At 39.3% G+C, this 22,242-nt stretch overlaps 1 protein-coding gene across 1 annotated transcript in view; it reads right to left on the bottom strand.

The window, feature by feature from the left end:
• Positions 1–21,892: 21,892 nt before the first annotated feature.
• Positions 21,893–22,242, bottom strand: part of DCX (doublecortin) — a 399,460-nt gene continuing 399,110 nt past the window's right edge. The window contains exon 9 of the mRNA XM_055565318.1: positions 21,893–21,988. Within this exon, the coding sequence (XP_055421293.1) occupies positions 21,893–21,988 (96 nt within the window). The remainder of the gene's footprint in view (positions 21,989–22,242) is intronic.

Raw genomic sequence — 22,242 nt, forward strand, 5'->3', positions numbered from 1 at the left:
CACTGTCAAGGAATTGCAGGCAGCAGGAAAAAGTGTTTTGAAGGAACTCATATGGAATATTTTCTTGGGCCTCTGAAATAATCGCAGTACTAGAAGTGACCACCTATTCTGATGGCATGGACTAAACTTGGCTTATGCATCATTAAACATAAAGAGGTCATGTGATTTCTGCTCAACTCCGGAAGGGAGATCTGAGACCTTACATGTTGTAAATGTGCAGTGCTGTTAATTATGGTCTTTCCATCCCACATTGACCCTCAACTTCCCTATCTATAAAATTAAGGGGTTGGACAAAATAATGTCTACGTTTTTTTGTCAGCTTGGACATTTTGTGGTTATATGATCATCGGTTCAATGCTTAAAAAAAAAAAAACACACACAAAAAAAACAGAGAGAGAGAATGTCAGCCAGAAATATTGAAATCGAATTTTATTTTTGGAAAATGACATTACACACATCTTGCAAATGTACACAGAAATGAGCATGAGATGAAGAACAGAGCTTGAGAGCCAAAATGATTGCAAGAGCAGCTCTGTGGCTGCCCGGTACTGAACGCTGTGAATCTGCAGCATTCACAGTTCACAACACGTTTCACACATGGAGAACTTCTCTAAACTTTGAAGTCCTCTGACCAAAGAAAGCCCTCATCAAATTGTGGAGGGAGGAAGAGGGATATTAACAGGCACAGGAGATGAAAAGGGTCTGCTCCAGCTGGTTTACATGGGCCTCACCAAACCTACCAGTCCAAGTGGGAACAGCAAACCATAAAGGAGGATGCCTTCTTGGAACACTGCTTTTGCAGCTCAGCCTAAGAGCAGGCTGGGAATTGCCCGGGAAACTGGCAGCAGTGCACATAAACCCATGTCCTTGTCTTGTCTCACTATAACTATTCTAAAGGGGCAGCTAAAAACCCCTAAATATCTATTGTCTTTCTCTTTTTCTAAAAAATAATTATTGGTCGTTGGTCAAGCATAACCTTCTGAGAGCCTCTGAATATCTGAACACTGCTGCAAGGGTAAGTGTTGCCCACTGTGTTTCGATTATGGGTGATTCTGAGAATTATTCAATTTGCAACGTCATCAAATTGCCAAAGAGGCTCCCCATTTGCCACTGATTTTTATTCAAAGGTGAGCTGAGTCTTTGATCACTATGCCATTCCTTGAGAAATGGTCAATAACTGCTGAGAGACCATTGAGAAATGTCTTTCTTTCCTCCCCCTTTCTGGTTTGTTTGTTCTTTGCTGACTTTACTTGGCAAAAATTATTGGGCCTTAAATCAGTTATTTACAACCGTAAGACATCTGGGAGCAGGGGGAGGGAGAAGGCAAGGGAGGGAAGAGGGACCACAAGGAAGAATATATTCTTTTCAGAGGTTAAAATGAGTTATTTAAGAAATGTGATGTACAATAATACCATGCATTTACTCTCCAAAGCTAGTCACTAGCAAGCTAATACCTCTAACACTACAACCACCAATTACAGCTGTTTTGCTACAGTAACTGAGTTCTAACTACAGCTATAGGGTAGAAAGGGTGGGCTGTTCCATTTTGAACTTTCTCCCTTTGAAAATGGCCATAAAAGCATTTTCTGTACAAGTTTAATGGCACAAAAAGGTGACCGAAAACATTGTAAAGAACTTACCACACATGAGAAATGCAAAATTCAATCAAAACATGCATTAGTTGTGTACAAGTCATAAGGGATCATTGGCTTCAAGCTGCAATATATTACAGGACCATACACTGGAGACATTTTGGTGTAACCTCTTACTTGCTCAAATCCCTTTAAGAGAACTTAAAAAGAAATGGCATTGGAAAGGGCATTCCATAAGGTCTTGCTAAGCAGTGACATTCCCAAGGGCTATGCACCCTGTTGAATAAATTAGCACCTGCAAGATGGCTTCTTTAGTGTCATTAATTACTCTTATATGGATTGCCTGCATGGGACCATGAAGAATTGGCATCAATAGTAAATGTTTAGGTGAATTTAGTAACAGAAGGAAAAATAAAATTTAATTATGTGAATGCTTCTGTTTATATTGTGGAATTGCTAAACACCCTTAACATTTAAACCAATCCCAATTGCCTATAAGTTTAGCTTTAAAAAATTCAACATTTGGCAAGCCTTAGTGTTTATAAGATTATTGTGGAGAGCTTATTGTATAACAGTAAAAGTTAAAACAAATTGCCCCCCACCCCACCCAACACCCCTGTCCAGCCAAACCATATGACAGGAGAAATTACCTGTGGTCTCTCACTATATTATATTGCAGCTTTTAAAATTATGAGCAGATTAAACAAAATCAATTCATAGTATTTAGCTGGTATGAATCCATAGGTGGATTTTTCTGTTCAGCTGATTATTTTTCTGAGCATACTTCACTGCACCACAAAATTGTGGACTAAAATGAAACACAAAGTATTCTGTACAATGCTTGGAAGGCAAAGACCCAAAGATACATGAGCTATAATGAAACTGTATGTGAGGATCTGCTTCAATGAATTACAACTGAAAATGTTGGAGAAAGGGCCAGGCTCGGATTGCTCCCCACCAACAGACTTCTAACGGGACTCTCGTAGGATCAGGGCTCATTAAGTCTGGAAATAACTACTCATCACCAAGGCAAAATCACAGGGCTAAGAAGAGGTATATATCCAATAGTTAGATAAGGAGGAAGGAAAAATTAAGAGAGAGAGAGAATTGCAGAGGACAAAGGATAGATGTCTATAATGTGGAAAGTATAAAACTGAGAGCAAATATGGTGAAGTAGAGAGAGAAAGAAAAGACTGAGATACACAGGGGAGGTAAGGTAGAGAGTGGTAAAAAAACATTGATTTCCTCAGATTATTAACCTAGAAATGAGAAGTTCCAATACTTTTAAGTCTTCATCTTAGTTTACAAGATGTTTGCTCTGACTTCTCTGTGCCACCTTTCCTTGCCCAACTAGACTGTCCTTCTCTTGGGAGCAGGAAGATGCCTTAATTCCCGATGAGAATTCTATACCCCCCAGCCCCAGGCATCCAAGGCAAGACAAGATAGCTTCTGATTCCAGAAGATGTTGAAGCCTATAAACTAAGGAATAAAATGTTAGCCAGTTAGAAGGGGTAGGTGATTCAAGAGTCTTGTCATATGATAACCAGTGTCACACTAGGAGGCCCGAAAATAAGCTTATTTACACTCAACTCAAAAGGTTGAATGCAAAGATCACACTAGAACTGTGGGGATGGAGACAAGTTTGGAGACCAGAGTAGGAGAGACAGAGGAAGAAATCACCCTTTCCTGAAGAGATAGGAGGAGCAGAATTCTTTAGCCAGATATACTGAAAGGTTGACTGATGGAGAAGCCTTCTTGTCTCTGAAAAGAAAAAGAAGAAGGGGCTAGGTGAAGCTGTTAAGTTTCAGCCCATAGTAGGTTGCCTGCTGGAGCCAGTGCTCTGTGGGTTTAGAAATGCATTTTCTTTCCTGCAGATGTGTCTTGCCTGCTGTGTAGCAAGAACCTCCAGCCTTGTATCTACTAGGGAAGTGAGTTCTGCTAGACAGAGGAAGAATAGAATTGGGAATTCGTTTTTAAGAAATGATTTGTGTTGTCTCAGTCCATTATCATGCCACTTAGAGCTGACTAAGGGCAATCCATTGAGTGTTAACATCATCAAACTGGGTCTTGGCCACCCAAAGCCAGAGAACCTGCTGGAGATGTATCTCTAGCCAAAAGGTAGGTGAGCGGAATCAAGGCAGTATCCTTGTTCCAGGTGGTCACACCTGTAACGAAGAGTCAACCCTGCATGGGATCATAGAACTGTGGATGAAGCTACGTACGGGGTCTCCTTCTTGGGCAGAGGCAGAGTGTAACAGCCTCAAAGTTTCACATCAGGAGAGAGACCCAGGAAGGCCAACAATTGTAAGGCTCCATGGCTACATAGGAGGTCTCAGGTCATTTCTGGCATGTCAATTGCTAGGTCTTTATTCTCTCTAGGTTCTCAGTACTAAAACATTAGGACTCTAACCCCTTGCTAGTCCCAGATGAGCTTCAAAACATTGATGGTTTACTTAGGAAGCCAGCCTAGGCCTCTAGGTCAAATCCCTTAATGCAATGACAATACAAGAGTGAGGCCTGGTCTTAGAAATCCAAATGACTTCATGTGGCCAAGGACAGGTTCCAGTGGCTTTAAAAGAAAGAAATATGCATGTTTTTTTATTGCCATGGTAAACTGGACAGTAGGGGGAGGTCATTCAAACACCACTATCCCACTGTATCTGTCTGGGAAAGTCCCTTGGAACAGATGTTTTTGAGGAGCACTGAGCTGGGGGAACATTCTCATCAGTGTGCTGGAGCTCATCTTGGAGACATGGCATGCTTGTACCCTTGTCCAAGGGAGATGTGTGTGTGTGTGTGTTTAAGATAAGCTATTTAGAAATAAATCTGAGGGGGATTAGGGACACGTCCATCCAGAGTACTAAAGGGACTAAGAAGCTGATGTAATTTTGTCCAAGGCAAACATTCGATTGCTGGCCTAAGACTTGGGTTGGGTGGCTCAAAGAAGAATCTGGAGATTCAAACCCGCTCTTCTTGCCTTCTTCCGATAACACCACATTTCCTTTAAGGTTCCTTGGTTACACTGAGGGAGGAGGAGAAGCAAGAAGGAGAGAGAATTTCCAGAGGAGTGGGGTAAGCCTGGAAGGAGGTCTTTCAGAACTAAACTGATGAATACCTAGTTCCCAGGAAGAACCTCACTGTGGGGAAAGCTGCATGTTCAGACCCCATTGCCCTGGTTTCTGCCATGGAGGCCACAGGAGCAGTGTACACAACAAGAGAAGTATGGTGTGTACAGCACACAGCTTGCTATTTTAGTGCAAATACAAGGAGTCAAAGTTTAACATCAGCCAGGGTACATTTTAGTCACAAAGCCCCTTGCTTATACCTGGAAATTGTCTCCATCGATGCTGGATGGCTATGGGAAAATTGTGGATGAGCACAACCACCGCAAGGTCTGGTTATTTTCTCTAGCTAGTCTCATTCCCACATTTTAAAAGAAATCACCAAAATACTGTAGAGTAATTAGTCTCCAATTAAAATAAATAAATAAAAAAAACAAATCATTGCCAGGGAATGGTGCTGTGCCGTGCTTGGTTGCTTCAGTCGTGTTCAACTCTTTGTGACCCCATGGACTGTAGCCCAACAGGCTCCTCTGTCCATGCGGATTCTTCAGGCAAGAATGCTGGAGTGGGTTGCCATGCCCTCCTCCAGGCCAGGGAATGGTAGCCACACTCATTTAAAAAATACTGAAAAGTCATCTCAGAAAGTCAGGATAAACAAAGCTATTATTTCTCCCTCTCTCCCTCCCTTCTTTCCTTCTCCTGCCCTAGGAACAAGAAACATTTACCTCAGCCTACAAAGACCAACCCGTATGAGATGAGATGAAGTGAATTTACAGGAGAAACCAGTCTTCCCCCATCCCATCTGAACAGAGCAGGAGCTCTGGGGACTGTTCTGAGGACTCCTCAAGGTGGGCAGGGATCCCAGGTGCTTGATGGACGAGGGCAGCAGCCCCACTATTCCTATTGGTCCTCAATGCCTGCTTCTCTCTGGGGACATCTGCAGTCCATGTGGATGGGAACCATGTGAATATAGGGAGAAAGAGCTGTATTAGGTTGGTGGGTGGATTTCCCACTGAGATCAGGGCAGCAGCATATGGCTCCAAGATGCAACATGACCCTGGGAAAGAATTCTCAGGAGCCTAGTGGAAGGCAATACAGTTCAGTGGGAAAGGCCTTGGAATGAGAGCCAGGAGATGTGGGTTCTAATCCCAGCCCTGCCCCTAGCCAGCTGTGTGACCTTGGGGAAATTACTTTACCACTGCATCTCCGTTCCTGGCCTGAAAATGAGGAATTTGTAGTAATGATATGATCTGAAGATTCCTTCCAGCTTGAAAACTGTATGATTCAGTCTAGGCTAATACTAAAGTCTGTAAGGACACAAAGCAGTCATGCTAATGGCTATCCTTTCCAAAACAGTGAAGAGAAAAGGAACTTTTCTCTCAATTTACCCCAGTTAACACTACTTATGAAGTTGTTCAGCCCAGCCCCATATATACATTTTCCCCTTCTTTGTCCCTATTTCTATTTCTGTAAGGGAGAAAAATCAGGAGGTAGGAACAAGCAATAGATGGATTGTGTGTGTGTGTGCATGTGTGTCTAAGAGGGAGGGAGAATGGGGGGAGTGGTGGCAAATCCTTGCTGACTGACCTGCTATTTGCTGACTGTGCAGAAGGTAATACAACAGGACATTTGTGGTAAAACTGGATTGGGTAAAACTGAGAATGAATGACAGGACTGAAGGAGCTCAGTAACAACCAGATTTTTTCTCTTTTGCCTTGAAAATGGGCCAATTTAAAATGCAGTTGTTAAAGGCTTGAAGTTTGAACTAGACCAAAGTCCCCTAAAGTGGCAGTACAGAAACATTTCCTTATTATTTATTTTTTGAAAGATAGAAATTCTATTATTATTATAGACGATAATAATAGAAATGCATTGATTATTATAGAAGGTTGAAAGATCATTCTGAGGAAAATATGGCCACTGAATATTTTCTAATGGTACATGTGGCACAAGCAAGGGAACGCTCAGAGAGGTAGCCTGGGGTGTGGACATAAGGAAATCTGAGTTTCTCCTCTGGTCCTGCTCTTTACCAGATGGTCATTTGGCTGCCTCAGCCTGCCTTTCATCTTAAATTGAAGGAATTGGACTAAATGATATCTAGAGAAAGACTGGGTGGAATCTTTGGGGAATCTGGTTTGCAATTTAGATACTGAACTCCTACCACTCTCTACAGCCTCCAACCCAAGTACCATTTTTTCCCAGCTAACTACAAATTTTTCTGGGAGGCACTAAGCAAAACTTTAGCTTCCAGAAAGAAGTAGCGGGTAAGTAAAATGGGCTTCTTAATGATTTCTAACAGCTTACAAATAAAGGAGAGCGGGCAAAAAGAGATTCTTATACTTTGGGGTTTTTCAATGACCAGTTTTACCAGGAGTCAGTACCACCATCATCTGGATTTTCCTTGTAGCTAAGGACATCTGAAGCTTGTCTTGGGGCATCTGATCTAACCCTTCCATCAGTGCATTTCCTCCTACACAGTGCACATCAGCAATGCCATAAAGTTGCCACTGATTAATGTCAGGGTGTCCTGTAATATCTCCTAAATATGAATCAGCTATGTGTGTGTGCGTGCATGCATGCGTGCACATGCACACATGCATGTGCGCACGCATGCGCGCATGCACATACACACACACACACACCCACCCCAAGCTCATTCCAGTTAAAGCAGAGGAACAAATGCAAGTCATTCAATAGCCAAACAGCAGCTTGACTTTGAATGTTGCACCTTTCCAACTATCTGAACAATTACAATGAAATAAGGATATCTTCATATCTGCTAAAAGCAAACACAGAATTGGCATGCATGGCTTTTACTTAAATTTAGTTGTCTTTGCCATTATGGGCTATGATTATAGACAAAAAGCAGTGTTATGAACCTGTACCTCAAAGACTGAGAACTATTTCAAATGATCAGTCCTTATAGCAAAGAGAAAGGATTCTGTGTCTTCAGTATGAAATATCAGGAATATAGATAAAAAAGAGCTGCTTAAAATATGCCATAACATTTCATTTAAAATATAATTAGAATGTCTGGTCCACATTGAAATTATTAATGTAAGCATAACTGTTAAAAAGTTATCAAAAGACTGATTCTATTGAATTGGCCTCTGCTATTCATTTTTTTTTTTTTTCCTGGAAGTTTCTGTTTGGCAGTGACAGCATGATTTCTAAACTACATTATTCTTCTGCATTTTTTTTTGGTAAATTTTCTGCATGTGTTTTTTAGACAAAAGAAAAATCACCAGTTTATAAAAAAGGAGCCTGAAGAGTTTGCTCCTGAAATACAGACACAAGGTTTTATAAAAAGGATATTGGTTTCTTGCTATAAAAAGCGACTGAAAGGTGTCAGACCTGAAAACAAATTCTCACAGTGTTTTCAGTGTTGGCTGTTTACAAGGCATTCAATAGAACAGAGATAGATGGATACCGTACAGTTTGTGTCCTAACTCGCTAGGTTAGACAGCCTCTTAGAGGGCCCAGGTATACGAAAGTCCCTCACCCCCAACTGTTATTAATTGCTTATCGACTCTAAATTGCCCCAGTGGAGATGTTGACAAGGAATTCACTGTGCTTTATAAACACTATTGAAATGTCTACAGTGTTTTCCAATTTTGCCTAGTCTCTTTAACCTATCCTACACCAAGGTCCTAAGCCTTTGGTGTCAGAATGACAAGTTGCTGGTGTTTCTCCCCCTTGGCAGCCAGAATTAGTGCTAAACAACAAACTAGAGTTTCAATCAGGAGTGAAGTGCCAGGCTGGGGAGCTGCCTTGCCGTCCTCCCAGGATCCTCCAGCTTTCTTGAGATGGGGAGACAAGGGACGCTTATGTTTGTCACTCTTGGAGTTGCCAATGATTTTCCCCTCCCCACCCCCACACACATCTTAAGTGCTATGTGTGTAAACAACTCTCTGCAGAGGGAAGACTGTCACAGATGAGGAAAGCGAGATGGGGGAAAATAACGCGGGTGCCTAAGTATCCAATAGAAAGATCATGGACTAGTACATTTTGCATCCCTGGAAAGTTACCCCCAAAAGGATGGTTATCAATCTATCTCTTATAACTGGTAACTGTGGATCAGTGGCCCAGAGGAGAAATCACAGGAAAATAAACCCAACATATTACAGTGTGTTTTTAAAAGTAACAACAACAACAACAACAAAATAAAAATTTGAAAGCACCAGTAGCCCTGTTGGACACTTGAGCAGAAGTACCCTATTGTAACGGTAAGTTTGCATTTGTACTCTGGACTCTTCCTCCTTCACATGGAATCACCAAGTGAGTCTGAGTCATCCAAGGACAGAGGCAGGTACAGGTCCTGTAAGAAGATAAGAGATAAAGTTAACTCTCCTTTTCTTAACATCTCGGGCTCTGCAATGGGCAAGGTTATGTGACTGCTTTTTTTTAAACTAACATTTTCTCCAATTGTTGTTTTGAAATTAGATTCACAGGAATTTGAAGTACAAGGAGGTAGCTTTGCACAATGTACCCTTCATTCAATTTCCCCCTATGGCAACAATCTCGCAGTTTTCCATGCATTCATGTAAGTGTATGTGTGTGTGCGTATGTGTGTATAGTGTAGTCATATGTGACCTTATCATATGTATATATTTGTATGACCATCATGACAGTCAAGATACAGAACTTTAGCCTCACCAAAGGGCTCCTGCATGTTACCCCTTTATAGCTACATCCACTCCTCCCCCATCCCTAAGCCTTGGGAAACAGTGTTCTGTTTTCCATCTCTACAATTTTGTCATTTCAGATGTTATATAAATGGAAGCATACAGTATATAACCTTTTGAGATTGGCTTTTCCCATCAGCATAATTCCCTGGAGATTCATTAAGCTGCTGTCTATAAGAGTAGTTCACTCCTTTATATTGCTGAGCAACATTCCATGGATATACCACGGTTTATTTAACCATTCATTGGTTGAAGGACATGTGGGATGATTCCAGTTGTAGGCTATTATAAATAATACAGCTATAAACATCCATGTACAGGTTTTTGTGTCGACATAGTTTTCACTTCTCTGGGAGAAATGCTCAAGAGTACAATTTCTAAGTTGTATATTAATTACATGTTTAGTTTGGTAAAGACTGCCATATTGTTTTCCAGAGTGACAGTACCATTTACAGTCTCACCAGAAAAATATTAGTGATCTAGTTTATTCACATTGCCACCAGTATTTGGTGTTTTCACCACTTTTTATTTTAGCCAGTCTTGTGGGATTGTAATGATATCCCATTGTGGTTTTAATTTTCATTTCCCTGATGACTAATGATGTTAAACATCTTTTCATGTGCATAATTGACATCGATAATGTCTCCTGAGTTCAGTTGAAGAAAACATTCCTCAGAAGTGTTTCTTCATGTCTTTTATTCATTTTTAACTGGATTTTTCTTATTGTTGAGTTTTAACAGTTATTTTTATATTCTATATATGGCTTTGGTTAGATACATGGCTTGCAGTCTGTAGCTTATCTTTTCATAACTTTTGCATAGTCTTTGAGAGCAAAAGTTTTTAATTTTTATGAGGTCCAATTTGTCTAATTCATCATTTTTTATTTTACAGGTTGCACTTTTTGTTGTAATATCTAAGAACTCTAGCCAAACATCAGAAGATTTCCTCCTGTATTTCATTTCTAAATGTTTTACATTTACAATTATAATCCATCTTTTAGTTAATTTTTATGTAAGATGTGAGGTTTAGGTTGGGATTTTTTTTTTTTTTTTTTGCCTAAGGATATCCAATTCCTCCAGCACTACTTATTGAAAAAGTTATCTTTCTTCTACTCATTGACTTTCGCACCTTTGTCAAAAATCAGTTGTAGATATATAAGTGGATTCATTTCAGACTTCCAGAGAGCTGCCAGACCCTGAACAAATGGATAACCCCAAAAATGTACCCCATCACCTAATTCCAATTTATTTCTTAATACTTCCATTTCCCACCAAGAACTAGGATTCATGACTCCAATACTGCCCCAAGTCTTGTTTATGTCTTGAGGAGATGGGATGATATAGCAAAGGTTTTTTCCACTGTTCCCAGAGCTCTATTTGAAGATCCTTGTGATTACTTGTAGACTGATTTCCCATACGGTCTAAATCAGTGCTTTTCAAATCTCTCTCTCTCTCAGTCTCTCTTTTTCTCACTTCTCGTTTAAATTTTCTATTCAAATGAAATTTTTCCTGGAAGCCAAATACATGAGACAAATGGAAGCGTAATTGTTTTGGTCAAATCAGACATGGGGGAGGCAGAATCTCATCCATCCTCAAATGAAGTACCGTTTAAAAACCACTCTTTTCATTTACATTATCAGCAAGATACTAAATTTGAGGGTCAAGTCTCTGGGTGATTAAGAGGCTGTCTTTGGTATAAACACAGAACTTCAGTAGAGAACTGTCCAAGAGAATTAGAGAATGAAACTTCTCCTTGAGGTAAAGGAAAAAGTGAAGATGATGAAAGGGGACAAGAATAGGGAGGAGAGGGACTTATTTATCTAACATTGAGAATGGTTTTTGCTGAGAAAGGATAAGAAGTCTGTTAGGCCACTTAGAATGGAAACAGAAGTAAAGTATACTCAGGAATCTGAGGGTGTAGTTAAGTAGTACTCTGACACTGAATAAGTCTTTAAGTCTTGGTTTCTTCATCAAGAAAATGCAGAATGTACAATCTGTAAGGTCTCTACCAGCTCTGAGGACACTCAAAGAAAGACTGAATCATTAAAACACATACACACACACACACACACACACAACAAAGGCAACTATAGCAAATAGATTCACTTCTCACCAATCTGCCATCCCTACACTGTAAATCAGGGGTTGGAAAACTTTTTCTGTAAAGGGCTTGCTGACAATAGGAGAGCAATAAAAACATGTAGAATGGAGTTGGGGCAAAGTGGCATACTATGGAGTTGCATCTCTGAAGGGGTTTAGTTCTCCAGAAATTGAGTAGAGTGAAAATTGGACATAGTCAAAGTATCTTTGAGCCTTAGACTTTAAGAATAGTTGAGAGACTCTCTGAAAATCTGATCCTGCATAAATGCAGTAACACTGGAAAAAATTGTCAAAATCAACTTTTTCAGAACTCCAGAAATTAACCAAAGGCTTGCAGCAACCCCAAAAGTATTTCTTCAAGAAAAATGGCTGACTCTCAGTAAGAATACCAAAGTTTGTGGTGCTTTAACTGGTCCTATTTCCATTCTCTCTCTCCCCAGCTCCAGGATATCTTTGAAAACCAATAGCCTCAGAACTACAGTATCTGAAAAACAGCGACCTAGACACCACTCGAGGATGCAGAATGGAACTGGAGTTCCCCCAAATGCCATATTTCCAGAGAACTGTCACTATTTGACCTGTCAGTTGATTCCCACTTATGGGGCTCTTCTTTATTTGACCTGACTCAGAGCATACTCACTGTGAACAGCCTTTACAGGGAGCATTAATCAATTGCAATTGTTTAAAATCACAGCTGCCTGATGTGGGGGAAACAGTTGGGACAAATGAAGCTGCTCAAAACCTTAAAAGGAAAAGCTGGAGAATTCATGTCCATAGGGGACTTTGAAAATCTCTGACAATATTCCCAGGAATCTCTAGGGCCAGGCACATGTTCAGGGTGTATTCTCAAAAAAGGCCTGAGAAATTCTTAATCTCTCATTTCTGGTTGGCCTTGAGGCCTTGAACAAACAGCAAGTGAAGGCTAAGGCAAGCCGCCTGACAGAGCATTGAAATCAGGCTCCAACACACACACACACACACACAGCCCTTCAGCAGAGGCCGGGAGACTTACTGAATCAAAGTATTTAAGGAAATCTAGAAAAATTATCCTTCAAGAATGAAGGAGAAATCAAGGTATTCCCAGATAAACAAAGACAGAGCTAGCAGACATGTCATATAAGAAATACTAAAGAGAATCCTCCTGAGAGAAATGAAAGGACAGTAACCCACATAACCCATATAAGTAACACATGTAACCCACATAAGAAATAAAGAACAATGGTAAAGATAAATACATAGGTCAAGACAAAAGAAGTTATTATAAATTTATTTTTCTAACTCTTTTCTTCTATTATCCAATTCCAAAGACAACTGCATAGAATAGTAATTATCAAGATGTGTTGGTGGACTTATTATGCATGAAGATGTAATTTGTATGTGAATAAGAACACAAAGGGGTGGGGGATGAACAGAGATATACAATACCAAAATTTTTATATCAAATTGAAATGAAGTTGATAGTAATTCAAAGTAGATTGTGTCAAGATGTTAATTGTAATCCGCAGGCAACCACTAGGAAAATAACTTGAAATAAAATTAGTAAAAATACAGCAAGGAAATTAAAACGGTATACTGGAAAAATATCTATTTAACACAAAAAGGACAAACATCCAGGAGTGAAGGAACAAAAAAGACATACACAAAATAGCAAATGGCAGACGTAATCACTAATTTACCAACAATTACATTAAACATAAGTAAATTAGGCACTCAAATGAAAAGGCATAGACTGACAGAATGGTTTTTAAAACATTCAGCTCTATGCTGTTTGAAAGAGACATAATTTATATTCAAAGACATAAATAGGTTGAAAGTAAAATGATGAGAAAGATTTATCATGCAGTTAGTAAGCAAAAGAGCTGCAGTGGCTTATACTAATGTCAGAAAAAATTAGATTTTTTTTTTAAATTTTATTTTATTTTTAAACTTTACATAACTGTATTAGATTTGCCAAATATCAAAATGAATCCGCCAAGGCAAAATCTGTTACTGGAGACAAAGAAGGACATTCATAATGATAAAATATAATTAAAACATATCTGTGCTTTAACAACAGAATACCAACATACATGAAGCAAAAATTATTGAATTAAAGTAAGGAATAAAGAATTCAACTGTAACGGTCAAAAACTTCAATACCTCATCTTCAGTAATGGATAGAATAACTAGGCAGAAGATCAACAAGGAAAGAGAAGACTTGAAAGACAGACACTACAAGAAATTATACATCTAACCTATTCTGTCCAACAGCAGCAGAATACACTTTATTCTCAAGGTCCCATGTAACGTTCTACATGACAGATTATATGTTAGGCCATAAAATGAGTCTCAGTAAATCTGAAAGGGTTTAAAATCATACGCAGTATGTTCTACAACTACAATGGAATTAAATCAGGAAGCAATAACAGAAAGATATTTGGGAAGTTCACAAACATGTGGAAATTAAACAATACACTGCTGAATAGTCAGAAATCACAAAGGAAATTGGAAAATACAGTGAGATAAAGGGAAATGAAGTCACAGTATACCAAAAGTTTTGGGAAGCAGCTAAAGCAGTGTTCAGAGGAAAATTTACATGAAATGTTCAGAATATGCTAACTCATAGAAACAGAGAGTAGATTAGTGGTACCAGGGGTGTGGGTAGAGGAGAAAGAGGCTGTGACTACTAACAGGCATAGGGTTTCTTTTGAAAGTGATGAATACATTCTTGCATAACTTTGTGATTATTCTAAAAGCCACTAAACTGGACATTTTATTTAAAAAGGTGAATTTTATCTCAATAACATGTTGTTCTAAATAGTAGTACCTTTGAAAAATCCTTCACATTGACAATTGAATACTATATATTTCAAATTTACTTTTTAGTGTAGTTGAATTATAATGTTGTGTTAATTACTGCTGTATAGAAAAGTGACTCAGTTATACATATATGCTCTCTTTCATAGTTTTCCATTATGGTTTATCACAGGTTATTGAATATAGTTCCCTATGCTGTACAGTAGGACTTTGTTGTTTATCCATTCTATATACACCAGTTTGCATCTGCTAATCCCAAACTCCCAATCTAACTCTCCCACCCCTCTCCTCCTTTGCAACCACCAGCCTGTTCTCTATGTTTCTGGTTCTGTTTCATAGATAGGTTCTGAATCTTGTTTATGTGACTCCTGAGCAGGTAACCCTATATAGCAATATGTATATATCGGCATATAGCATATACAGTAATATTCAGTGTGTAATGATATGTACAAATGTAAAATACAGTTTTGTAGTAGTTTTGCTCTATGACTATATTGTGACCACTGATGAATTCCATAAATTTACACATAAATGCAAGTCCACTGTAGTAGAAAGAACGCAGGATTAAGAGCCAGGAGAACAGTCCTAAGCCTAACTTCCTCTTTCAGGATCTTTGCTTCTATATCTGAAAATTGAGGAAGATGAAGACTATAAGATCTTTATGTTTTGTTCTAGCTCTAAAATTCTATAAAATATAATGTGGACCATTACATTTTGCTTTTCTCTAGTTATACCAAAGCCAGGGGAAGGGAGGCAGGCACTGCCAAGTTAGTGAACTCCCTGGGCAGTCTTCAGGCCAGCACACAAGGGTCTTTTTTCATTATGGAAGTCACTTTGAGTCCCACCACACTGAACACTGAACCATTGGACTTCAGTGTAGCTCTGAATCATTCATGTAATAGACACTTTAGTGTAGTTGGTTGGCTAGTGGAAATAATTATCTGAGAAGATTGTGGAAATAATTATCTGAGAAGATTATTCCAGACTGTTATCTCAGAGGAAGAGGAGACAGGCCTGGGGTAGAAATGGGAGGCTACTCCATTTGCAGCTGCTGTGATTTGTAATGGGTGTGGTGAGACGCAGGCTATGGAGAAAATCCAGAGGACTAGGCCTAGGTATGAACTTCCGTACTTCTATTCTCCCATCAATTTCTTTAGTATTCCAAATATATTTTCTTGTATGAGTAGAACACTGTTCAGGGAAAGAAATTATCTCAACATTCTGTTTTTGTTGATTGATATGTAGAAATACAGAAACACACATATTGCTTAACAATACAAATAATTTGCACCTGAAATTCATTTGCTTAGTCCCCTGGAGGCCTGCAGAACAAAATGTTTGTAACAAATACAGCTGTGCTGGCGATACTATTGCTTTAGAGAAAACAAAAACTTGGTCTCTGGTCCAAGAAGCTTATAGTCCAAACGAAGTCAGAGAGAAGTTTTGAGAAACCTGGCTTCCAGTTTGGGTTTGCTTTTTCCCAAATGTGCCCTGTCCTTTTCTGATGGTGTGGCTTTGTTCTTGCTGATTTTTTTTTTCTGAAAGCTGGAATGCCCGTTCTCTTCACCAGCCATCAAAAGCCTACCCAGGCTTTAAGGTTCCAATGTCGCCTAGTTTGTAAAGCTTTTCTGTCTCCCACAGTTGGATGTCTTTCCTCCTCTCCTTTGTGCTCTTGCAGTTTTTTGTTCACTCTTGATTACACTACCAAAATCCACTTAGAGTGGTGTCTGTGATTTAAGGTTCAGGACCCTGCTTTATTCATCAAACTATCTCTCTAAGCACTTCCAGGATGACAGAAGAAAAGAGTTTGGAAACACAGAGGATAATGTATATTTAAATAATGTTTGTTATGTTTTCAAATACTATGTCAAATACGTTTTCCTTCAATCTCCAGGCAACTTGGCAAGCAAAATGCCTCCAAATTTAAAGCTCTGAGGGTGATCACTAATCTGGAAAAATTTTTAAGGAAAAAGTTTCCTTGTGCTTCTAGGCATTTTGAACATCTTTAATATGGTGTGTGCGTGCTAAGTCACTTCAGTCATGTCTAACTCTTTGCGACCCAATGGACTGTAGCCCACAGGCTCCTCTTTCCATGGGATTCTCCAGGCAAGAATACTGGAGAGGGTTGCCAGGCCTTCCTCTGGGAGATCTTCCTGACCCAGGGATCAAACCCATATCTCTTATGTCTCCTGCATTGGCAGGTGGGTTCTTTACCACTAGCACCACCTGGGAAACCCCCTTTTATATGGTAACTTCTCTGAAGGGTTGAATCATACTGGGGTTGTCTTTATGACTGGGCACCTTCTTTTTCTCATCTGTAAAATGGAAACACTAATCTGCCTTATCCCTTTTGCAGGGTTATCACAAGGGTAAATGAAAAAATGGCTATGCAAAAAAGATAAAGCAGGATGAAAATGCAAAATGTTGTTCTCATTAACTATACAAGGATTTGCTTCATGTCCATATTGCAGCATTCGAGTATGCGGACTTTGGCTAACCTCATCACAGCTGCATTAAAAAGGATTCTCCATGAGTTGCTTAAGAGGAGAAGCCAAGCGGCTGATTACAGCTTAGGGCCCTGCCACAGCTATCAAAAGTAACCAAAGGGATGCTGGGACTTCAAGTTTGTTTCCAATTGTGCAGAAGGAAAGTCATGGCCTCAGCCACCTGCTTCCTGTCTCCACCATGACTCACACCTTTCAGGTCCACTTGGATGGAATTTCAGATGAGATCTGCTTAGGCCCACTGCCCAAGGACCTCGATGGTGCTAAGGCTCAGGTAACTGTGAAAGGAGGAGCAAAAAGCTGAGCCTGAGCCCCAAGAGGACTGAGTCAAGGTCACAACACACTTTTTAGCTTATTTAGAAAAACCAATTTGTCCTCCATCACTGGTGGTGTAAGCATGAGGCTGCTGTTTCTGATAGGATGCACTGAGTGAGACACAACATCACTTCTATGACATTTCTGTCCCAAATGCACAGTCTGAATTTAACCACAAGGAAACATCAGACAAACCTAAATCGAAAGACATTTCACCAAATAATTAGCCTGTGCTCTTCACTTCTATAATATACTTCCCTAAAAGATTTTTGAAAAGATTCAAGAACTTTTCTGAATCAAAGAAAACTAAAGAGACATAACCACTGAGAGCAATGTGCAATCCTAGGTTGGATCCTGGACCAAAAAAAGAATGCTCTTGGGACAATTGATAAAATTTGAATATGGATGAGAGAGCATACAACAGTATTGAATCAACACAAACTTCCTGATTTTACCATTGTACTATGGTTATGAAAGAAAATGTCCTTATTCTTAGGAAATACAGATTGAAGTATTTAGAGGTAAAAGAGCATGATGTATGAACTTAATTTAAACTGGTTAAAAATTTAGTAAAGTGTATGCATAGTGAGGAGGGAGAAGACCCACAAAAATAAAGTAAATGGGGAAAATATAAACAACTGGTGAGTCTTTATAAAGAGTACATAGAAGTTCTCTGAATTATTCTTGCAACTGTTTAATTTGAAATATCAAAGTAAAAAGTTAAAAAATTTGTGAAAACTATACCAAAATCTAAATGTTTTTTAAAGTTTGCTTTAGAAAATTATATAATTTATTACTTAATGTTGGTTTCCTTAACTGCCATAAAAGGGCAATTTTTAAATATAAATTTATTTATTTTAATTGCAGGCTAATTACTTTACAATATTGTATTGGTTTTGCCATACATCAACATGAATCCACTACAGGTGTACACGTGTTCCCCATCCTGAACCCCCCTCCCATTTCCCTCCCTATTCCATCCCTCTGGGTCATCCCAGTGCACCAGACCCGAGCATCCTGTATCACGCAACAAACCTGGACTGGCGATTCGTTTCATATATGATATTATACATGTTTCAATACCATTCTCCCAAATCATCCCACCCTTGCCCTCTCCCACAGGGTCCCTAAGACTGTTCTATACATCTGTGTCTCTTTTGTTGTCTCGCATACAGGGTTATTGTTACCATCTTTCTAAATTCCATATATATGTGTTAGTATACTGCATTGGTGTTTTTCTTTCTGGCTTACTTCACTCTGTATAATAGGCTCCAGTTTCATCCACCTCATTAGAACTGATTCAAAGATATTCTTTTTAATGGCTGAGTAATACTCCATTGTGTATGTACCACTGCTTTCTTATCCATTCGTCTGCTGATGGACATCTAGGTTGCTTCCATGTCCTGGCTATTATAAACAGTGCTGCAATGAATATTGGGGTACACGTGTCTCTTTCAATTCTGGTTTCCTTGGTGTGTATGCCCAGCAGTGGGATGGCTGGGTCGTATGGCAGTTCTATTTCCAGTGTTTTAAGGAATCTCCACACTGTTCTCCATAGTGGCTGAACTGGTTTGCATTCCCACCAACAGTGTAAGAGAGTTTCCTTTTCTCTACACCCTCTCCAGCATTTATTGCTTGTAGACTTTTGGATAGCAGCCATTCTGACTGGCGTGAAATGGTACCTCCTTGTGGTTTTGATTTGCATTTCTCTGATAATGAGTGATGTTGAGCATCTTTTCATGTGTTTGTTAGCCATCTGTATGTCTTCTTTGGAGAAATGTCTGTTTAGTCTTTGGCCCATTTTTTGATTGGGTCATTTGTTTTTCTGGAATTGAGCTGCAGGAGTTGCTTGTATATATTTTAGATTAATTCTTTGTCAGTTGCTTCATTTGCTATTATTTTCTCCCATCCTGAAGGCCTTGCTTATAGTTTCCTTTGTTGTGAAGAAGCTTTTAATTTTAATTAGGTCCCATTTGTTTATTTTTGCTTTTATTTCCAACATTCTGGGAGGTGGGTCATAGAGGATCCTGCTGTGATGTATGTCAGAGAGTGTTTTGCCTATGTTCTCCTCTAGGAGTTTTAGACTTTCTGGTCTTACATTTAGATCTTTAATCCATTTTGAGTTTATTTTTGTGTATGGTGTTAGAAAGTGATCTAGTTTCATTCTTTTACAAGTGGTTGACCAGTTTTCCCAGCACCACTTGTTCAAGAGATTGTCTTTTCTCCATTGTATATTCTTGCTTGCTTTGTCAAAGATAAGGTGTCCATAGGTGCGTGGATTTATCTCTGGGCTTTCTATCTTGTTCCACTGATCTGTATTTCTGTCTTTGTGCCAGTACCATACTGTCTTGATGACTGTGGCTTTGTAGTAGAGCCTGAAGTCAGGCAGGTTGATTCCTCCAGTTCCATTCTTCTTCCTCAAGATTGCTTTGGCTATTCGAGGTTTTTTGTATTTCCATACAAATTGTGAAATTATTTGTTCTAGCTCTGTGAAAAATACCATTGGTAGCCTGATAGGGATTGCATTGAATCTATAGATTGCTTTGGGTAGTATACTCATTTTCACTATATTGATTCTTCCGATCCATGATCAAGGTATATTTCTCCATCTATTAGTGTCCTCTTTGATTTCTCTCACCAGTGTTTTATAGTTTTCTATATATAGGTCTTTTGTTTCTTTCATTAAATATATTCCTAAGTATTTTATTCTTTTTGTTGCAATGGTGAATGGAATTAGTTCCTTAATTTCTCTTTCTATTTTCTCATTATTAGTGTACAGGAATGCAAGGGATTTCTGTGTGTTGATTTTATATCCTGCAACTTTACTATATTCATTGATTAGCTCTAGTAATTTTCTGGTGGAGTCTTTAGGGTTTTCTATGTAGAGGATCATGTCATCTGCAAACAGTGAGAGTTTTACTTCTTCTTTTCCAATTTCGATTCCTTTTATTTCTTTTTCTGCTCTGATTGCTGTGGCCAAAACTTCCCAAACTACTATGTTGAATAGTAGTGGTGAAAGTGGGCACCCTTGTCTTGTTCCTGACTTTAGGGGAAATGCTTTCAGTTTTTCACCATTGAGGATAATGTTTGCTGTGGGTTTGTCATATATAGCTTTTATTATGTTGAGGTATGTTCCTTCTATTCCTGCTTTCTGGAGAGTTTTTATCATAAATGAATGTTGAATTTTGTCAAAGGCTTTCTCTGCATCTATTGAAATAATTATATGGCTTTTATTTTTCAATTTGTTAATGTGGTGTATTACATTGATTGATTTGTGGATATTGAAGAATCCTTGCATCCCTGGGATAAAGCCCACTTGGTCATGATGTATGATCTTAAAAAGGGCAATTTTAAAAATAAAGTGATACACTGAAAACTCAATGATACAAATAAAATAGTGAGGCTCTGACAAGGCTGTCACCTATAGCTTATTCTAGTCCTTCAATGGTGAAATTTCTTTTTAGAATTGAATCCAAAAGAAAAGGAAAATGAAATACAGCAAACAATGCCCCCCTAAAGCCTGAAAACCCAACCAGAAGAAATGGTTTAGCAATGCACTCATCCAGTGGGCTTATGGGTGGTGGGGCCTCAGACTAAATGAACTGAACATATCAATTGAAAAGTGGAAGGTCTCAAGTATATAAGCGAAATGAATGCCTAGACTGCACCCTCCCAGCCCTTTGAGGAAGGTACTGGTGGTAGGTCACACTTCCCAGAAGGAAAGTAAGGGCAGAAATGCATGGAACAAAGACATAGTAGGAAACAGTGGAGAATCCCTATGAGGTTCTGTGTAGACAATAGAACAACCAAAGTAGGCTATTCCTCATCCTGGTATGTCCACATGAACAAGCCTTGTGGCTCGGAAGAATCACTGAAAGTTGACGGCTAAAGCAGTTCTCATCCGTCTCACAATCTTGGGGTAACACTGGCTACACAGACAGTTCAGCAGATCCTCCTTTGTTAAAACCAAGTAGCTCAAGAGAACAATTCAAAGGTTCCAGCCAGGGTCACTAGTAGAAGTTAAAAGAGTCATTAAAGGAATGGAATGAGCATTAGGAATTATGGCTTAGGTAATGGTCGAGTTAACCAGGAAATTAAAATCCTGATGTAGAGAAAGGGAAATTTAAATGGGTGTCAGGTAGTGGTGTGCTGTTAAATGTGTAATAACCAGCTTTCTGTGTGAGAAAACAATGACTCTGATTTATAGCATTTGCTGAATTCCATGGTGTAAATATTCCCATCATGCTGAGCTCTAGTTTCTAGAATTGGGAAGCGGTGTACACAGTAAGCTCTCATGAGCTAGTGTAAACCAGCTCCAGCAGACCAAGGGTCATAACCTTGGTTAGGACCTTATGTCTGCCTCTGCCTAGCCATGTCACCCCAGTAAGTAACTTCACCATTCTGGGTCTCAATTTCCTCATGTGTAAAATATCAATCCCACAAAATCATTGAGAGAATCAAATGAAACAAATTTACCTCTGTCTCAGATCTCTTCTACCCCTGACCCTCTATGGTTCCGTGATGGAGCTGGCTACATTGGTGGCCTTTTGCCTTTCTCCATCTCATGCCAATTCTTGTGAGCCAGGGGAACACAAGAGAATCCTAGAGGAAGCCACTCTACGGTGTGGTAATCAGAGCAGAGGGCTTCCCTGGTGGCTCTGCAGTAAAGAATCACCTGCCAGTGCAGAAGATGAGGGTTTGATCCCTGGGTTGGGAGGATCCCCTGGAGAAGAGAATGGGAACCTACTCCAGTATTCTTACCTGGAGAATTCCATGGACAGAGGAGCCTGGTGGGCTACGGTCCATGGGGTTGCAAAAGAGTTGGACATGACTTAGGGGCTAAACAACAACAATCAGAGCAGAATCCACATCCATGTGGCCTGAGGTGAGGTGGAAGGCAATGGCCACTGCAGATTTTCGATACAGAAGAGATTTCTAGGTGGAAATCAGTTTGGAAAGTGGAGGTAGAGAATTTCTACAACATCTATTATTTTAATGGTATATTTATTGGGGCTAACTTAGAGGTGTAAAGGGTGCCTAGGGTCAGTGCAATGTATCTATCTATGCCCTCTCTTCCCACAGTGTACCAGAATCGGCCTGGTCATGAAGAATACACAGTTAAATTAGGGTCTGTTCATATTTGAATGTCCCACAAATCTAAAGGGAGTAACTCAGGACTAACTTTCTTT

This window comes from Bubalus kerabau, chromosome X, assembly GCF_029407905.1.
Source record: "Bubalus kerabau isolate K-KA32 ecotype Philippines breed swamp buffalo chromosome X, PCC_UOA_SB_1v2, whole genome shotgun sequence".
In the NCBI taxonomy this organism is placed as follows: Eukaryota; Metazoa; Chordata; class Mammalia; order Artiodactyla; family Bovidae; genus Bubalus; species Bubalus kerabau.